Source organism: Arachis stenosperma, chromosome 4, assembly GCF_014773155.1.
Source record: "Arachis stenosperma cultivar V10309 chromosome 4, arast.V10309.gnm1.PFL2, whole genome shotgun sequence".
Classification (NCBI taxonomy): domain Eukaryota; kingdom Viridiplantae; phylum Streptophyta; class Magnoliopsida; order Fabales; family Fabaceae; genus Arachis; species Arachis stenosperma.
Genome location: NC_080380.1, coordinates 9,316,758 through 9,336,532, shown reverse-complemented (window position 1 = coordinate 9,336,532; position 19,775 = coordinate 9,316,758). Strand labels below are relative to the sequence as shown.

At 38.2% G+C, this 19,775-nt stretch overlaps 2 protein-coding genes across 4 annotated transcripts; one reads left to right on the top strand and one right to left on the bottom strand.

Moving 5' to 3' along the window:
- Positions 1–6,845: 6,845 nt before the first annotated feature.
- LOC130974047 (uncharacterized) lies at positions 6,846–12,075 on the top strand. Of its 3 annotated transcripts, none has more exons than XM_057898784.1 (10): positions 6,846–7,192; positions 7,404–7,447; positions 7,705–7,825; positions 7,980–8,094; positions 8,226–8,749; positions 8,938–9,220; positions 9,307–9,577; positions 10,150–10,311; positions 10,857–11,318; positions 11,494–12,075. In XM_057898784.1, exons 1-10 carry the CDS (start codon positions 7,018–7,020, stop codon positions 11,782–11,784), a joined length of 2,448 nt encoding a protein of 815 aa, XP_057754767.1. In that variant the 5' UTR covers positions 6,846–7,017; the 3' UTR covers positions 11,785–12,075. The 3 variants fall into 3 exon arrangements, with proteins under 3 accessions (XP_057754767.1, XP_057754766.1, XP_057754765.1); XM_057898783.1 differs by having other exon boundaries at positions 9,307–9,583; XM_057898782.1 differs by having other exon boundaries at positions 6,847–7,192; positions 9,307–9,583; positions 10,147–10,311.
- A 329-nt stretch (positions 12,076–12,404) lies between these two features.
- Positions 12,405–13,985, bottom strand: LOC130974561 (pentatricopeptide repeat-containing protein At5g48910-like). Its single transcript, XM_057899432.1, has one exon. The coding sequence runs from the start codon at positions 13,983–13,985 to the stop codon at positions 12,405–12,407; it is 1,581 nt and encodes a 526-aa protein (XP_057755415.1).
- Between the last annotated feature and the right edge of the window lie 5,790 nt (positions 13,986–19,775).

Sequence of the window (19,775 nt, the reverse complement as noted above, 5' to 3'; positions counted from 1 at the left end):
CCATTGTCGTCTTCTCGAACTAATGTTGAGGCTACTGCCCGACTTCCTACTGCGAGATACAATATAAGTGGTTCTCCTTCCCGAGGCCGAGTCAGGACAGGTGGCTGCCCCAGGAATCTTTTAAAATCTTGGAAGGCCTGCTCGTAGTCCGTTGTCTATTTGAACCTCTTTCCCTTCCTTAGAGTGGCATAGAAGGGGAGAGATTTTATTGCTGATTCGGCTAGAATCTGGACAAGGCTGCTAACCTTCAATTGAGTTGTTGTACTTCCTTGACACAAGTCGGGATCTTCATGTCGAGTATGGCCCGGTATTTATCCATATTTGCCTCGATTCTTCTTTGTGTGAGCATAAAACCCAAGAACTTGCCCGCTTCTACTGTGAAGGTGCATTTTGCAGGATTAAGTCGCATGGCATGCTTTCTTATAGTGTCGAATACTTGGGTGAGGTTGGACAGCAGCGTCTTTTCACTTTGTGTCTTTATTAACATGTCGTCCACATATACTTCTATAATTTTTCCGATGTGATCCGTGAAGATCTTATTCATTAATCTCTGATAGGTAGCTCCTGCGTTTTTTAGTCCAAAAGGCATGACGATGTAGCAATAATTTGCCTTTGGGGTTAAGAACGAGGTTTTTTCTTGGTCGGGTGGATACATTGGGATTTGATTGTATCCCGAATATGCGTCCATAAACGAGATGTATTTATATCCGGAGGAGGCATCTACCAGAGCGTCGATACTTGGGAGTGGATAAGGATCTTTTAGGCAAGCTTTGTTGAGATCAGTGTAGTCGGTGTACATCCACCACTTCCCATTCGCTTTTTTCACCAAGACAATGTTGGCTAGCCATAGTGGGTACGTGACTTCTCTTATGAATCCTGCCTCCAGTAGAGCTTGTACCTACTCTTCCACAGCTTGGGATCGTTCTGGCCCAAGCTTTCTATATTTCTGTTGTACTGGCCGAGATCTCGGGTAGACTGCTAGCTTGTGGCACATTAATTTGGGGTTTATGCCTGGCATGTCTGCAGCCTTCCATGCAAAGAGGTCGACGTTATCTCGCAAGAACTGTACAAGTGATTCTTTCATGTCTCCTTTTAAAATTGTGCCGATATTGGTTGTTTGGTCCGGGATATCTCTGATTTGGACTTTTTCTACTTCCCCTCGGGTTGTGGGCGGAGTTCTTCCCGCCTCTGAGCTCCTCCAAGTTCGATGGTGTGGAATTCTTCTCTTCTCCTTCTGTAGTTAGAAATTTCATGCATAGATGTGGAGTCGAGACCACTGCGCCGAGCTGGTTCAATGTTGTCCGACCTACTAAGGCATTGTAGGCTGAGCTTACGTCGACCACAATGTAGTCTATTTTGAGTGTTCTTGACTGGTTTCCTTTTCCAAAGGTCGTGTGTAGTGAGACGTATCCAAGTGGTTGAACTGGGGTGTCTCCTAGTCTAAATAAGCTGTTCGGATATGCTCTGGGTTCTTTTTTTTCTAGGCCGAGTTTGTCGAAGGCAGTTTTGAATAATATGTCGGCGGAGCTTCCTTGGTCTATCAACGTGCGGTGAAGATTTGCATTTGCCAATACGATAGTGATGACCATAGGATCGTCGTGTCCTGGGATGATACCAGATGCGTCCTCTTTGGTGAAAGTAATTGTGGGGATGTCGGGTGTTTCTTCTCTTCCCTCAACATGATATACTTCTTTGAGATATCTTTTGCGAGATGATTTGGAGATCCCGCCTCCCGTAAATCCTCCGTGAATCATGTGGATGTGTCTCTCAGGTGTATGAGGTGGTCGTTCTGCCTGTCCGATATCTTCGTCCCATCTTCTTTTTCTAGGATCGTCTGCTCGGTTCGCCAAGTACCGATCTAATTTTCCTTCTCTTACTAGTTTTTGTATGATATTTTTTAAGTCGAAACATTCATTGGTGGAATGTCTGTAGATTCGATGATATTCACAATATTCTGCCCGGTTTCCTCCTCTTTTTTTGCTTTTGAGTGGTCGAGCTGGAGGTATCTTTTCAGTATGGCATACTTCTCTGTAGACATCCACAACGGATACCCGAAGGGGGTATAATTGTGGTTTTTTTTTTATCTTTTCCCCATGTCGATCTTCTTTTTTCTTGGATTCTTTGTCCTTATCTCGGGAAGAGTAGGAGAATCCAGATTTTGAGGTTTCTCCTAGTCGAGCATTTTCTTCCATGTTGATATACTTCTCTGCTCGTTCTTGTGCCTCATTCAGAGATGTTGGATGATTTTCGATATGGATTGGCTAAAAGGCCCTTCTCGTAGGCCATTGATGAGGCCCATGATGACCGCTTCCGTGGGTAGACTTTGTATGTCTAGACATGCCTTGTTGAATCTTTCCATGTAGCTGCGGAGAGTTTTCCGATCTCCTTGTTTGATTCCTAATAGACTCGGGGCGTGCTTGGTTTTGTCTTTCTGGATAGAGAATCTGGCTAGAAACTTCTTGGCTAGGTCGTTGAAGCTTGAGATGGACCTGAGGGATAGATTGTCGAACCACTTAATTGCCGTTTTTGTTAAGGTAGTCGGGAAGGCTTTACAACGGACCGCGTCTGAGGTGTCAGTGAGGTACATTCGACTTCTGAAATTACTGAGGTGATGGCTGGGATCTGTCGTGCCATCATATAAGGCCATATCCGGGAGTTTAAAGTCTTTTGGAATTTTGGTCTTCATGATCTCCTTAGTAAATGGATCTTGGTCCTTGCGGGAGCTGTCCTCGTGTGTGGGTCGAGTTGCCTTGGTTTTGAGATCGGCTTCGAGTTGTAGGAGTTTGTCCTCCAATTTCCGGTGTCGCCTTTTCTCCCTTTGTAGGTCCTTCCGAGCTTCTTGTTGATGTTGGGCTTCTTTCTCAAGTTATTTTTAATGATCTTGAAGCATCTCAAGGGCTCCTGGGTTTGGTAAAATTTTGTCCCCGTTAGGTTGCAGGGTATCGTTTGGTGTAGTGTTTGCGTTTTTGTGCGGTGTTCTGTCTTCTAGACCCGAATCATGGTCGTTGTCATGGTCGTCCGCCATGAAGATGGGATGACTTCCAGGTTCCCCGGCAACGGCGCCAATGTTCCGAGGGTTACCTGAAATTGTAGGTCGATCTCGGATGAAATCTTCCGTAAGGGTCAGAGCTGATGTGTCCGACTTGATGGACTTGATGGTGGTGTTGATCCTTCGTCACCAGAGGGTGGTGGTACCTGCAAGGGACTCCGATGTTTAAGTTAGCAAGGGTATTAAGCATGTTTTTAGTAGAATCAGAGTATGAGTTATACCTGGGTGCTCAAGCGTATTTATAATAGTGTGGAACGACCTTCTTAGATAAGATAAGTTAGTTATCTTATCTTATCTTTATCTTTTGAGTGAGGTCATCTTATCTTCAAGAGAACCGCCTTTCTATCTGTAGGCTTGGGCTGCCTTAGCTTTTGGGGCGCGGCCCTCCATTTGGGCCCTTTTCGATCTTTCCTGGTGATTTGGCCGAGCTTTTTGAGAAGAGGTCGGATTTGTCCTGACCTGAAGAGATCGGTCGACTTATTAGTAGAACATCCCGGGTTGGATAGCTCGACCCAGGATATGAACAGTAACCATACACTATCTATCTAACTGTAAAAAATATACTGTAATACAACACAGCGAGTAAATAAAATCACAATATATTTTTTATGACTAACCTCATCGAACCGTAACCGGTCGATTTACACCCTCCAAAATAGGACCCTGGTCTGATGCTGATCCCAACTCTGCTGCTGCAATGCAACCGACCTGACAGTAACGGAGATATATACAATTCGTTAAGTAACAAACCATATGAATTGACAACAACGTTTAATGCAAATACAATAATAATATTTGGTTACCTCGCAGTGATGCGTGAGCATCTTTCCTATCTTTTCCTAGTAAATTTGTATTTAACTTGATAAGTTTAAATAAGAATTAATTATCTTTTAGCCACTATGGATTCTACTTTGAGTCTTGTGCAATTCTATTTATTTTAGGTAGCATTTGGCTGGATTTGATGGAAAGGAAGCATGCAAAAGTGGAAGGAATCGCAAAGCTGTCAAGCCTGACCTCTTTGCATTCAATCAATCATAGCTTGAGCTACATAGGTTCAAATGAGGCGGTTCTAGTTGCGTTGAAAAGCTAACATCCAGGGCTTCGCAACGATATACAATTTTCCATAGTTGATCTTGCGTTTAAGGGTGCGAAGACGCACATCACGCGCACGCACACATTGGCGAAAAGTCCATCAGCGCATACGCGCCAGGCGACGTACTGCAAACTCAGAATTCGCCCCCAGCGATTTCTGGGCTGCTTTTGACCCAGGTTTCAGCCCAGAAAGCACAAATCAAAGGCTGCAAAGTGAAGGAATCAAGTGGTCCCCAACCATCAATTGAAGACTTGTTGATTGCCATAATTAATTTTGATTTAAATTTAAATATTATTTTAAGATAGGAAAAGATATTTTTTGTTTTAAAAATTAGGATTTGAGTTTATTAGGATTAGATATAAAGGACAACATTAATTAGTTAACTTTACATTCCATCTCAGACAATTACCTGAATCCTTATTTTCCCTCTCAATCATGAGCAACTAAACCTCCACTGTTAAGGTTAGAAGCTCTGTCTATTGTATGGATTGATACTATTATTTCTCTATTTTAATTCATGTTTTGATTTATATTTCAATAATTATTTTCGTTCTTTATTTTATGAATTTGGGTGGAACGGAAGTATGACCCATGTTATAATTGAGTTCTTGTATAACTTGGAAAAGCTCTTTACTTGAACAACAGATTGAAAACATATTATCCTGAATTTCTAATTGTTTGTATTTAACGGGATACGTGACATATAATCCCCTTATTTTTGGATTTAGGATTCTTGTGGCATATAAACTGGAATTTGATCATCACCCTCTAATTGAAATTAATTGACCAAGGAATTGACAGTTGATGAATTTTAGAGGAGACTAGGAAGGTCTAAGGAATTAGGGTCTAGTCACAAATAGTTTGCCATGAATTAAATCTTGCATGATTAAAATAGTTAATAAGAAAAGTCAATCAGAAAAATAGATAACTCTGAAGCCTTAACTGTTTTCTCCCATATTTTATTTTCAACTTAATTATTTGCGTGCCTGCCTTCTGATATTTGGAAGTCACTTTTTAAACCTTTTGAACATCTCAAAACCATTTCCTGCTTGCCTAACTAAGCCAATCATTTAACCATTATTGCTTAGTCCATCAATTCTAGTGGAATCGACCCTCACTCACCTGAAGTATTACTTGGTACGACTCGTGCACTTGCCGGTTAGTTTGTGGGTTATAAAAATCCTGCACCACGCAGCTAGCAGATACTAGTAGATTCCTCTATCTGGCAGACACCACTGAGGAAATCTCTGATAAATCCAGCTCATCAAAAGCGGAGTGCAACCGACAATGTCCGTGACACCCCACTGTGCCGCCAAATAGAGAGACTGGTATGTCCAGGCCAGCACAGTCGAGCCCCAAGATAACGCCCTACACTCCGCGAAGTCCCGGAGAAGCGGTAGCCAACATACGTGCACCAGGTTGTTGGACTTGTCTATCAACATATACCCTCCGATCAGTAACATAATATAGCACCGAGTATACTGTCGGAGGGTCTCCGGGTCGTCGGTCAGGGGCATCTGAGGGACTCGATCACGCAACCACACCAGCTTCAACGTGAAGGACTCATTCCTCTGCGCAGTCTGCTGGGCCGCCATCGGAGGCCTGACACCAAATAGCTGCTCCACCATGGCCCACGTCTCTGTGCCGTACCACCTACCGAAGTCATGAAGGCACCCCCAACGGAGTTCCCGTGTGCGCGTAGGCCTAGGTGGTACGCCACATCCTGCAGGGTGATAGTGACCTCACCCCACGGGAGATGAAACGTGTGCGTCTCCGAACGCCATCGCTCCACGAGTGCTAAGATTAGGGAATTGTCAAAAGTGAAGTCTCTGAGGGGCACCGTGTCGCCGAATCCAGCCTCAACCAGATACGGGACGATGGCGTCCGGTGGAGAAAGGGTATAGCTGACTCGCCGGGGCAGTAGAAGGCGAGGCCTTTGCGAAATAAAATTTTTTTTACCTTACAAAGAGATAATCATAAATTTTTGTTGTCTACCTAAGAACATAGAGCTATTTCTACTTAAGAACATACTTCCATGTCTCTAATCTACACATGTCTCTAAATTATTTATGTCGGTAAGCAAATCCTAATTAAGTCATAACAATCTCACACAAGCAAATACAGTTCTAAATTCATCATACATTCCAATCTCTAAAGCATTTAACTCAGTGCTGGTCACTACGGGACTACCCTAACAATGTCCACATACTAAGATTAACCAAACAAAACGCAACTAACCTCGAAGTCGGCCGCCCCAACGTAATGCGACATCTCGTTCAGTCTGTTGATGCCCGCGTCTTCCCCACCTGGCGTGACATGACCGTATCAATCTCAAATATGGTAGGAAAGGGTAAAAAGAGGGGAGAAAGAGGTTGACTAAGTCAAAATGGAGCCAGAGTCACGCTGTAAACGACTTATACTTATAGGCGCGAGACGGCCTTATCTCGTTTATACGGTATCTCGTTTACAGTATAAACGAAATAAGACTAGAAAATTTAAATTGGTAAATATTTTTTAAATTATTTATTTTAATAATTATTACTTTTATTTTATTTATTTAAATAAAAAATTCTGATTTATTTTAGTGACATTTTTAATATACAAATAATAAAATTCGAAATATCCACAATTTTTTATAATAAAGAAAAAAAAAAAAAAGAAAATTTGGTGACAGGGAGAGAAGAAAAGGAGTCGGGGGAGAGTGGTAATGAGTTTTTCGCTTTTGCTTTCACTGCAAACCTAAGCTCGGCGACAGAAAGAGAAAGAGAAACTCTTGGCGCGCTCAGCGGAACCCTAGAATATCAGGCGACCCCTTATTGGGGCGGCGTTCCTTCAAAGCCACCCAAACTCTGATCAGAGACACATACAGACAGAGATGAGCGGCAAGGGGACGACGACCACGACGCCGGTTCCGGTGCCGGCGTCGTGTAGGAAGATTGTTCAGAGCGTGAAGGAGATCGTTTCCAACTTCCCCGACCACGAGATCTACGCCACCCTCCGCGACTGCAACATGGACCCTGACGAAGCTGTTACTCGCCTCCTCTCACAAGGTTCGAACCGAAACTAACTGAACTGAACTCAGCCGTTTTCCTTTCTCAAACACTATGGAGTTTCTGTGATTCTTCGGTTCAATAGGGGATTGTGTGGCATGTGACCTGCACGTGACATGAATTGGCTCTTCTTGTTGATATATTTAGATAGTGCAGTAGTTCGGTGATCATTTTTTTTCCTGCTAATATGTTTATGAATTGTGTACTGTAGATACTTTTCATGAGGTGAAGAGCAAACGAGAGAAGAAAAAAGAGGTGCGTTTTATGTCGGAAGTCTGCATATTGTTTCTGCTGCTCAAAGTTGATTCTCTGTTTGTGAATTCTGGCTTTTCATCTATGAGTGTGTGTTTGCCTGCTATTATTGTATATGTTGTATGATGCTTTTACCATGTTATGCGTGTAGGCTTATAAATTAGTCGTATGCTAGTTTTGATAAGCGGATTTGAAGGGTTAGTTTAACTTACCCGATTGCTTCTGCTAACCGCTGCCATCCTGTTTTGCACTTATTTCAGAGTAAGGACCCAGCTGATTACAGGCCTAGTGGGACAAATAACACGTCGAATCGTGGTGGTGCTAGGACTGGCACAGATCGCCATGGTGGACGTAGTGGCACAAACCAGTTCAGCAGTAGTGGTAAGCCAATGATGCCCTTTTTCTTTCTTACTAGTCTTTGGACCAATATGTATTTTTGTTAAATCATTGCTCTGGAGTCTGGAGTTTGTATTATTTATCTTAAGCTGGTTTTCTTGTTATGGCTTACATTTTCTGTGCTATTTTTGGATATTAGATGCTGGTCTTCTGGGAAAACCTGTATACAAGAAGGGAAATGGAACTCCTGCTTATGGAGGCTCTGCACCCGGTTTGTTGGGGAATAATGGGAACAGGCAACTACCATCCTACAGGTAGCTTTTCCTTCATACTTCCTATAAACAGAAACAGCTAGTTGCCTAGTTATGCGGGTATTACTGCTGTAGCTGAGGTGGAGTTCCAGTTCCCACTTACGACATTTAACTTATGTTTAAAATTGTTGCAGTGATTCTGTGACTACTGAAAATAAAACATCTGCATTAGGAATGGGTGATGCAGTATCATCGTCATCACAACAGGGTGGATTGCAATCTCCATGGGTGCGGAATGCTGGTCAACTTTCAATGGCTGACATTGTTAAGATGGGTAGACCACAGACCAAGGTGCCTATGCATAACTCTTCTCTCCACAGTGGTCATCATCAAAATGCTGTGGCCCCTCCAGCACCATTGGATTATAATTCCCAATCATTTCAAGGCCATGCTTCCAAGATTTCAGAGACAAATACTGATCAAGGCTATGCTAGCGTACCACAGGATGATGAATGGCCTCGTATGGAGAACCAACAAGATATTAGTGTATCTACTGCGGTTGATCCACAAGTGAATTCAGAATATGATGGTGAAGCTAATTGGCACCAGAGGACTCACCTAGAAGAACATGTAGCTGATGATGGTTCTGTTGAGAATGCAGACAATACTGAATCTGCTTCTATTTCTGCTAAAAGTACGTCAGAAGATAACACAGGAGGTATATCTGTTTTTCGATGTAATTGTTGCTTGTACAAGGGACACACCAAGACACTTATAATTGTTTGTTAGACTTGGTTCATGAAGCGAACCACTCCTAATACAAGAGTCTTAGTTGTTTTTTAAATGATATTAGAGATGTGCTGATGTACATACTCTAGCCATAATTCTTAAATTTCTTTCTTTCAGCCGAAGATGGTATTTCATCTGTAACTGCAAACATGGGGCAGCTAAATTTACAGAGAGACAACAGTGCAACAGAACCAGATGAGGACAATCCTTCTTTAGTAATTCCAGATCACCTGCAGCTCCATACTCCAGAATGCTTGAATCTGAGCTTAGGAAGTTTTGGGCCTGCGAACAATGCTTCGCTTTCGGGACCTGCCTCATATGCATCTGGGCCCTTCAAAAGTAACTTGGACGATGCATCTGCACCGGCAGATGTTTCAGCCATTGGATCCTTAGAAACTAGGTATGTTTCTTATATGACGGTCTACGTTGTTTCGAACTGCAATATTCTAGCCATTCATAGTTTCTTGTGGATATTTTTCCTCCCAGAAATCCAGAGTATTACAGGGATGAGCATCTTGCTACTACCTCAGGTGAAAATTTAGTTCATGGAAATGGTGTGAATGTTGAAACATACGAACAAGCATCTGTTTCCCAAGAGGCTTTAAAACCTCAACCCCCTGAAGCTGCTCAGGAGAATCAATATTCATTTCCTTCATCCTCGCATGGATTTAATTATGAAACCGCACAACAACCAGAGGTCCCATTCCCTCAACCACAGACAAGCTTGCCGATGCAAAACCTAGGTCCCTTCTCTAATGTAATGGTAATACTTGTTATATGTTGGCTATGTAGATTGAATTGATTTGATGTCTGGATATTATTTTAGAACTCCAATGAACTAGAGTAGGTTTTAAAATGATTGACAAAAAATTTGTGGTGTTTAAACTTGGATGGCCAATACTGTGCCTTTGTCCTCTCCTTGGAGAATATATCAACGCTGTAATCTTGCAAACCTTTCGTTGAGAGTAGAGCATTGGATCAAATTGTATAAATAATTTTCAATATCATTGGATCAGTTATACATTAAAATATGATATTGACATCTTGTACCAACAGATAGCAGTAGAGGAAGGCCAAAAAAAACACTGCAAGATACACCAATTTAATACCTAGAATCTAAATAACGTTTTCTGAAGAAAAACAGAAACGCCATTTGATCTATATAGCAACTCCCAGATAGTGTGGGAAGTCTTGTTATTGTAATTTTGTGTTCCTTGATGGGATTGTGAATCTGTGTAAAGTTATTGCTTTAGTTTCTGTCTTTTGTCTTGTAAAGTTATCCAGTGGTTCTGCTTTCCAGCTCTAAAGTTCTTTTTGATATTATAGCAGGCGTATACAAATTCTTTGCCCAGTTCTCTGTTGGCTTCAACAGTTCAAACTGCAAGGGAGGATAGTCCATACTCTCCTTTCCCTTCAGCAACACAATCAATGCATGCAAAATATGGCAACATCACTTCTTCAATTGGCGGTCCTTCCTTATCAATGTCAGAGGTGAACCTTCTATTCTTCCTAATTTAAGTTTCTTCGTATACAAGCTGGGAGATGATTTGTATGAATGAAACATAGTAATATGGCTTATAGAGTATAAAGTTTTATATCAGCAACCTTTAAAATGCGTGGTGAAAGTGAAACTAAGCAATCTGGCTTATGATATATTTAAAAATAAAATCAAACCGATCCAATCCAAACTGCAACAAATTATATACTTTGGATGGATTGATTTTTCTTCAAAACCAATCCAGACTGCGCCGCGTACACCCGTGAATATTCAATTGCTGCAGAACTATTCCATTACATTTAACATTAACCACATATTCGAAGGTATGTTATACCATAAATTTCACATGTCCACAGCTATTACAACATCAATTATTTGTACATTGGTTAAAGTTGACACATCTTATGGTCATGGCTTTGTGGGTGTATTCTGCATTGTTATAGATTTGTTTTTATGATTTCTGAGATCCTGAAGTTATTGTTCTGGGAAAGATGGAAACTGAAATCTGGTTTTTGATAATTTTCCCGTCAATGTGCAGGCTCTAAGATCAAGTGGCATTTCTGCACCTCAACCCAATCCACAGACGCTGCCTGGTGGCAATGTTGCTACCGGACCTGGGCTCCCTCAACATGTGGCTGTGCATCCGTATTCTCAACCTTCTCTTCCGATGGGACATTTTGCTAATATGATTAGCTATCCTATCTTGCCTCAGAGCTATACCTATATGCCATCGGCTTTTCAGCAGGGCTTTGCTGGAAATAGCACATACCCCCAGTCTCTGGCAGCATTGCTTCCTCAATATAAAAATGGTGTTTCTGTCAGCAGTATGACTCAGTCTACTGCTATTCCACCTGGATATGGGTTTGGGAGTTCAACAAACGTTCCTGGAGGAAATTTTCCTTTGAACCCCCCTACTGCTCCTACTGGAACAACCATTGGATATGATGATGTTATAAATTCCCAGTTTAAGGACAACAGTCATATGATGTCACTACAACAGGTACAGTCGGCTCTCAAATAAAACATGTTAATAAAAATGAAATTCTGTTAACTTGCATTTGAAGGCTGTTTACACGACAATATAGATGATGTGACACGTGGTTCATTTTGTGTCACTTTTTCTGGTGAAGCTGAATTGGTTGTTTCTCTTTTATTTATTTATTTTTATCTGCCAGAATGAGAACTCTGTAATGTGGCCTCATGGACCTGGATCACGATCAGTGTCTGCACTTCCTCCCAGCATGTATTTCAACTTGCCGGAACAGAATCAACAAGGTGGATTTCGGCAAAGACAGCAGCAGCCTTCACAGAATTTCGGATCCCTTGGATACCCTAATTTCTACCAGTCTCAGGCTGGCGTTTCTTTGGAACCTCAGCAGCAGCAGCATCCTAGGGAAGCAAACTTGGGTGGTTCACAAAACCAACCAGCTAAGCAGTCCCAACAATTATGGCAAAACAGCTACTAATCCTAATCACTACCCAGTTTTTCAGGGTTCTGATGTGAGTTTGTAAGTGACGAATTAGAGGCATTTCCACGGTCTATACGGCCAAATGTGTTACTGTTTGGTCTGAAGGGACCATGATTGGCTGCTGCCCGCTGCCACGAGGGTGTATTTTACATAAATTATGTTTGTCATGTTTAACGTAGGTACTAAGTGTGCTAATTTGGTTTATTTGGTACATCTTTTCTATTTAGTATCATGGTTATAGTTAAAAAAAATCTTTTGTTCCTATCTACAGCTCGCTGTTCCTTTGCACACTTTATTTTGTTCATGCTGCGGAAATACTTTCAACATGCGAGCACAAAGCTTTAAACGTTATTTAGATCGGAATCGGATTAATCGACATTTTACAATGTTTAATTATTTTTAGCCAAGACAAGGCATGATGTGTAGTAAATGTAAATCCTTTTCTCGACCTTCCGTTTGTTCCTTTACTTGGATCGGGAAAAAGATTTTGAAGGAATGTTGGTGTATTAGATTTGGGAGCTATAGCAAAAAAAATGTACAAATGAGGCAAAGTGAGAACGACTTCACTCTCTTCCAGTCAAGCAAACAATTCGGGTGTGAACAATAACTTTCACCCATCATAAGGTTTCTAGATTGGAAATTTTGAAAATAGAATCAAGCAATTTCCACATTTCTTGTGCTTGCGGATGAGAATGATCTCCTGCAAGAAACTCTTCGACTTCGTTATTAACCTCTATTATGCTGCAACCGGGTTTCTTTTGCATCCCTGCTTCCGAAATCCTACTTCTAACTCTGTTTGCCTCTGCATCACACCCAGCTTCTCTGTATATATTGTATGTAAGAACATGAGTACCACAGTCGGCTACGCCGATATCAAGCAGCTTCTTCCATACTCGATTTCCAACATCAAGATTCTTATGAATTCTACATGCATTCAGAAGTGCACCCCAGACATTGGCATCACCAGTGGCAAGTCCACCCATCTTCTCCTCCACGAATTTCTCGGCTTCCTCCACCATACCAGCTCTGGACAAAAGGTCAATCACGCATGCATAATGCTCCAACTGTGGCACGACGCCATAAATGCTACTAATTTCATCAAACAATTGAAGGCCTTCCTTAACCATCTTTGCATGAGTACAAGCAGTAAGGACAGCCACGAATGTGGTCTCGGTTGGCTTAGTTCCACAAGCAACCATTTGGTGAAACAACTCTAAAGACTTCCTTGCATCACCATTCAAGGCAACACCAGAAATCATCGCATTCCATGCTCCAGCATCTTTGGATGCGATCCTATCGAAAACTGATAAAGCAGCTTCCACACATCCACATTTAGAGTACATATCCACCAAAGCCGTAGCCAGAATTGAATTCGACTCAAGCTTGGATCCCACGGCATAGGCATGCACCCAAATTCCCTGCGTGAGCGCACCGAGATGCGCACACGCAGTAAGAACAGTAACGAGTATCGACTCGTTCGGCCTTATGCCTTCATTTTGCATGTCTCCAAACAAAGCCAGCACTTCCCTGAAGTCACTAACCCGCGAATAAGTCGCCATCATGGCGCTCCACGATATAACATTTCTCTCAGGCATTTCATCGAACAGCTTTCTTGCATGCTCACAGTTTCCAGTTTTGCCGTAGCCATCGATCATGGCCGTCCAAACCACCACATCTTTCGTCATTTCTCTATCGAACAACAGCCTTGCCATGTCCACGTGGCATAAAGCGGAGTAAAACTCGATAAGCCCACTGAGGACAAAGGGATCTTCACAGTACCCGAAGTGAACGACATGGCCATGCACCAAACGACCAACAACAGCATCATTGCGTGCGATGCAAGCCTTGATGAGAGGCGGGAAGGTGTAGTTGTTAACGGCAATGGCGTTTCGAAGCATGGAGACGTAGCAGGAGATTGCGGAGAGGGGTGAATGGGCTTGTTGAAGGTAGGCTCTGATCATGGTGTTGTACATGAAGGTATTGCGGTGAATGAGGTGGAGCGTGGAGAAGATGGAGTGGGCGTAGGAGAAGTGGTTGGAGGAGGCTGCGGCGGAGAGGAGAGGGGCGATGGCGAAGGGCGTGTGTTTCACGCGGCATCGGAGAATGTGGGCGTGAAGTTGCTTCAGTTGGGTGAGGGTGTTGCATTTTTTGGCGAGGGTTGTGAGGAAGCCGTTCTTCACGTTGGTATTCTCTATCATATCAGTGAGGAAAAGTATATCACGACACTTCTATCAAACACAAAAATCCTTATCTACTAAAAAAATTAAGACTAGTGTTAAAATTTAGAAATTTTCAACTAAGTGCTTTTTAATTAAAAGCTAAAAATTTATATACCAATAACACAAAATCGAAATAATACTTAATTTTGGTCTCTAAATTTATAGGCGATTTTGAATTTAGTTCTAAAATTTTAATGATTTTCATTTAATTTTTAAATTTTGTAAATATAATTCATGTTAATCTCTAAAACAATAATGTTAAAGAAATGTTGATATGAACAATTAGATATTACACTGGACTCTATATAATACTGTCAATTAAAATTTTTCTTCCAAAAAAAAAAAATGATACAACATTTTTAGATTATTTGACGACCAAAACAAAGCCAAAACCAAAATTACATTATTTTGGTGTTAATTATTCATGTCAGTGTTTTATGTTTATTAATGTTTGTGTATTAGAAATTCTCTCAGGAACTAATGTAATATAATTTACGGTTATAAAATTTGAGGATTAAATAAAAATAATTAAAATTTTAAGATTAAATTAAAATTCATATGTAAGTTTAAAGACCAAATTAAATATTAATTTCACAAAAATAATATTTTTTGAGTAAAATATTCTATAACAGTATAAATGCAATTTTATCATTTTATTTAAGATAAAATAATATTGATAAATAAAATTAAAAAAATACACTAAATTTTTTATTCATAAATATTATATGTATATTAAAATTAATTATTATATATTTATATATAAATATATTATTTAAAATTTTTAATATATATTTTATATTTTTAATATATATATTCAGATTTTAATAGTTGATTTTTATGTATATCTAAATTCGTTATCCTTTATTAGTCACTACTCTTTCATTATAAACGTGTACAAAAAAATTTAAATCTTCTAAAATAAAAAAAAATAGGTTATCTCAATATGTAAAACAAAAGAATTTCACCATTAAATAAAAAAATGATATGATGTTCGAAGAGCATATATTTTTTTAGATCTACTACATATTTAAGTTTTATTATCATTTAAGTTTAACTATTAAAAGAGCATGTAACATGCACTAAAACACCAAAAAACGTTACTTATAGAATTTGAAATCTCTCAAAAATCTTTTAAATTTTCTGCGAAAACTATAGAAAAATCCAGTGCTGCATTTGAGATCATCAATAAAAAACACAGAAAAAGAACAACAAAGTTTTCTCAACATACTGATAAAATTACTTATTCATTATTATGTTCAGTTTTATCCTTCGTATTTCTCGCATTTTTGGCATTTCTACTAGTTCGGTTTAGAGTTTAGTGGATCGAGTTCGTTCATTTTAGTAGATCGAGTTTCTTTGATTCAATTTTTTTCTTATTATTCTCTGTAAATAGGGCATCGAATGAAACTGTGTTGTTAGTTTATTGGTTCTTATAAATAATTTCGGTTCATTGCTTAGTTTATTTGAGGTTCATGTGGATCCAAAAATGAATTTGATGTATTTTTGTTGATAATTGAGTCTTTTTGACTGTTTGTTCAAATATGAACTAATTTCGGTTCATTTGTGAATTATTTGAGGTTCACTTGATGCTGCTGTTAAGTATTGACTAAATTTTTTATTCCTTAAAAAATTTCGGTTCATTTCTTAGTTTAATTTAGGTTCATTTGGTTTCATTTCGCTTGAATTTGCTGAACTTATTCATGTGTGGTTGTTTAGTTAGTTTTTGTTCAAATCTAAACTAATTTCGGTTCATTTGTGAATTAACTAAGGTTCACTTGATGCTGCTATTAAAGTATTGGCCAAATTGTTTATTCCTTACAACCAAAATGACAAAGAAGACCATCTCAAAAAAGGAGAAGCCACTTTACGATGTAAGCGTATACACATTAAATCAACTCTATTTTTATATTATAAATATATCATATAACATAATATTTTAAATTCTTGCAGAAAATTCACGATTTGGGATGCTCAACAAGAACGATAGCTATAGTATTCACCAACATGAGTAATCGAAAGAAAGCTATTGCCGAGGAAATGGGATTTGGTGGACTGAGACATATCCCATCACTAAAAGTCCCGCACAAGCTCTTGAGGGAATTGATACTTTCCTTCGATCTTTATAAAGGATTCTTGGAGAAGCGCTCTAGGAAAATTTATATAACTCCTGCCAAGATAAGAGATGCATTGGGCTTAAATTCAAGCGATAAAAAACAAGGCTTTTCTACTATATTCTATCAATAAAGTTTTACTGTTATTTTTATATTAATTTGTTTATATTAAACTATTTCGGTGCTGGTGCTATTGTAGGGCTAATTTTCCTGAAAAGGTTGTGTATAACAAAATAAATGAGTAGCAGAAGAAAATTATTGACAGCTTTAAAGGTGCTACTTTGGCGTCTTTGACAAAATCTGTGCTAGAGATGATTGTTGAAAGGAAGGAAAATCTGCTGAAATTTAAGACGACATTCATCCTCGTTATCCAGAAATGCTTTTTGTTGCCGACAACAATAAGCACAGTCTCCTCAGTCCATAAGCCACCTGTCCTTCAAGTGGACACAGTCTGAGAATAGAATTAGGCGTCTCATGTGCTCAGCATCCTGATCAAGGGCATTGAATGAAATTGTGCTGTTAGTTTATTAGTTTTGATAAATAATTCCGGTTCATTTCTTAGTTTATTTGAGGTTCATTTGGATTCAGAAATAAATTTGATGTGTTTTTGTTGATGATTGAGTCTTTTTGGCTGCTTGTTCAAATTAGAACTAATTTCGGTTCATTTGTGAATTAATCGAGGTTCACTTGATGTTGCTATTAAGTATTGATCAAATTTTTTATTCCTTAAGAAATTTCGATTCATTTTTTAGTTTAATTGAGGTTCATTTAGTTCTGTTTTGCTTGAATTTGCTGAACTTGTTCATATCTGCTTGTTTAGTTAGTTATAGCTCTGATATTTGTCAGTTGTATACATTTAATATGTTTTTATTGATGATTGAGTCTTTTTGACTACTTGTTCAAATCTAAACTAATTTTGGTTCATTTGTGAATTAATTGAGGTTCACTTGATGTTGCTGTTAAGTATTGACCATAATTTTTATTCGTTAAAAAATTTCGGTTCATTTCTTGTTTAATTTAGGTCTATTTGATTTTGTTTCGCTTGAATTATTGAACTTGTTCACGTGTGGTTTCTTAGTTAGTTATAGCTCTGATATTTGTCAGTTGTATACGATCGATGTGTTTTTGTTGATATTCGTTTCCCTGACTTGGAGAATAGTTTGTGCTGCTAGTAACATTGTTGAAAACCAATATAGGATTTTTAAACTAGAATTTTACTATTGCTCCAACTAACAACCAATTACGTTATTTTCATTATAGTTTCTTTGATCATTCTTGTTTTTCTGCTTGTTTTCAAATATGGGTTGTATGTTGCAATCATTTAAAAATTTTGGTTTATTTCTTTTTGAATTAAGGTTCATCCTAATTTTAAATCAAATTTTTTTGTATGAATTTTCAGAAGCAAAGAAATAAAGGAGATAAGTAAAAAAAAAAGAAAAAGAAAAGAAACAGAAAAAAGGATGAAGAAAAAGAATGACAGTCCTGCATAAAGAAAAGTTGTTCAGGCAGAAACACAACAAAATAATCGAGACTCGACAGATGTGCGATATGATTCATCCCAGACGTAAGATTTAGTTTCTTATATAACATTCTTTTTCTTTCTATGCTAAAGCCTGATGTAATTTCTTTGGTTTTACTGAATAATTTTTTTTCTTAGACTGTCAATTGTAAATTTGGGCAGCGAAAATGAACCTATGTTTCAAACACAGACAAGCTTGGAACGGTTTGTAAATGCACCGAACAATACCATGTAATTTCTCTTAATATTTATTTACTACTTCTACTTTTAATTAGAATATCTTAGTTGATGATTTTAATTTTGTATCTTTTTTATTAGAAAAAGTACACCTGATGACTTTTACAAGAAAAAAATGGCAGAAAAAAAAGGAAAAATAGAGTTTACAAGCTGCAACTATGTAAGTTGACATACTTACATTGCTCTATTAAATTTAGATAATAATAATTTTTTTTAATTATTGACACGGAATTTTATTTACTATGAGTAGCCCTATAACTGATCGTATAAAATAAATCCTTGTAATTCGACGACAAAGTCAGTCTCATCCTCTATATATGTGAGTTTTCTAATTTACTTTCCTATTCTAATCAATGTGCATATTTTATTAATGCAGATTTACAATTTACTTTACTGCATATTAACTCCTTTTTTGTTTACCTTCATTAAAGTTTCTATTGCAATTGCTCTTCTAAGTTCTCTTAAGGAAGAACTAAAACAAGTAAAAATCTTTACCTCTGTCCCTTTACAAACTCAAACAGAAGAAGCTTCTATTAATAAGTAAGTACTACTTAAAATATTTTTTTATTAGTTTTGATGCTATATAATAATAATTTCGGTTCATTTTAAAACACTTTACTGTGTAATCCAGCTGCCCTCCACAACCTCAACAACAAGCCTCCACAAAAATTTTGGCAAGGGAATCAAAGCAAGAAGCTTCTGTTAATTAGTAAGTTCTACTTAAAATCCTTTTTATTAGTTTGATGCTATATCATAATAATTTCGATTCATTTTAAAACACTTTACCATGTAATCTAGTTGCCATCCACAATCTCAACAGCAAGCCTCTGCAAAAACTTCGACAAGGGAATAAGAGCAAGAAGCTCCTGTTTATGAGTAAGTTCTATTGAAAATCTTTTTTATTAATTTTGATGTTATACCATAATACTTTTTGATTATTTTTGTAAACTTTCCTTTGTCATCTTGCAGTGCATTTGAAAGATGACTTTGGTACACATTTATTCTACCTTGGCATAAGTTCACCAAGCTCTGCACCAACAATAACACAAATTAAAAATTTCGTAGAGGTGGTGATGGATGCTGGGATGGCAGCAGCATTACAATATGCGAAGAAAACAAGTCCATAGCCGAGTTTGAGCACCCTTAAAAAGTACAAGACTCTGATAGAAAAAAAGAAAATAATAGAGGATCTAAGGGAAAAATTTTATCAATGGATGACGCATGTCAAGACTAACAAAGATGGGTCAAGCAATGAGTTCGATACCATATTCCTCTTGGACCACAAAGCTCACTTAGAGGGAAGTAGATGCCACTTCATGTCTCTAAGACCCACAGAACACATAGAAAATATGGTAAATTATTCTGTTATTATATTAACATTAATGATTTTTCTATAAAATTATATTCCCATATATCTAATAAATTTTGGTTCTATAGGTGGTCTCTACACTGTGTATGCTTCTCAACAACGAAAAATGTCACAGATTTGATGATGAAATATAATGCGTCCCAACAGATATTGTGGTAAGCTATCATTAAAGTTTATCATTAATTTTGGTTCAATTTGATTATGTATGGTATGATACAAGAAACATATTTCGATTCATTTTGCAAAATTTCATGTTGTCGAAGCATAAGCACGAGTACATTGATCCAAACACTAAGAAGACCTTTCAGATCAATGAATTTAAGGATTACCTACCTTTTCAGGACAAAAAAAAATAGCATCCCATATATTTGTAAGTTATGATTTCTAAAACTTCTTAAATAATTCTATCATTTGATATCATTTAAACTGAAATATTCTATTATTTGCCCAAACTTCAGCTGTTTGCACCAATTTGTTATGGAACCCATTGGTGGTTGTGGATTGCTAATGTTCAGAAGGTTTTTCATATGCTT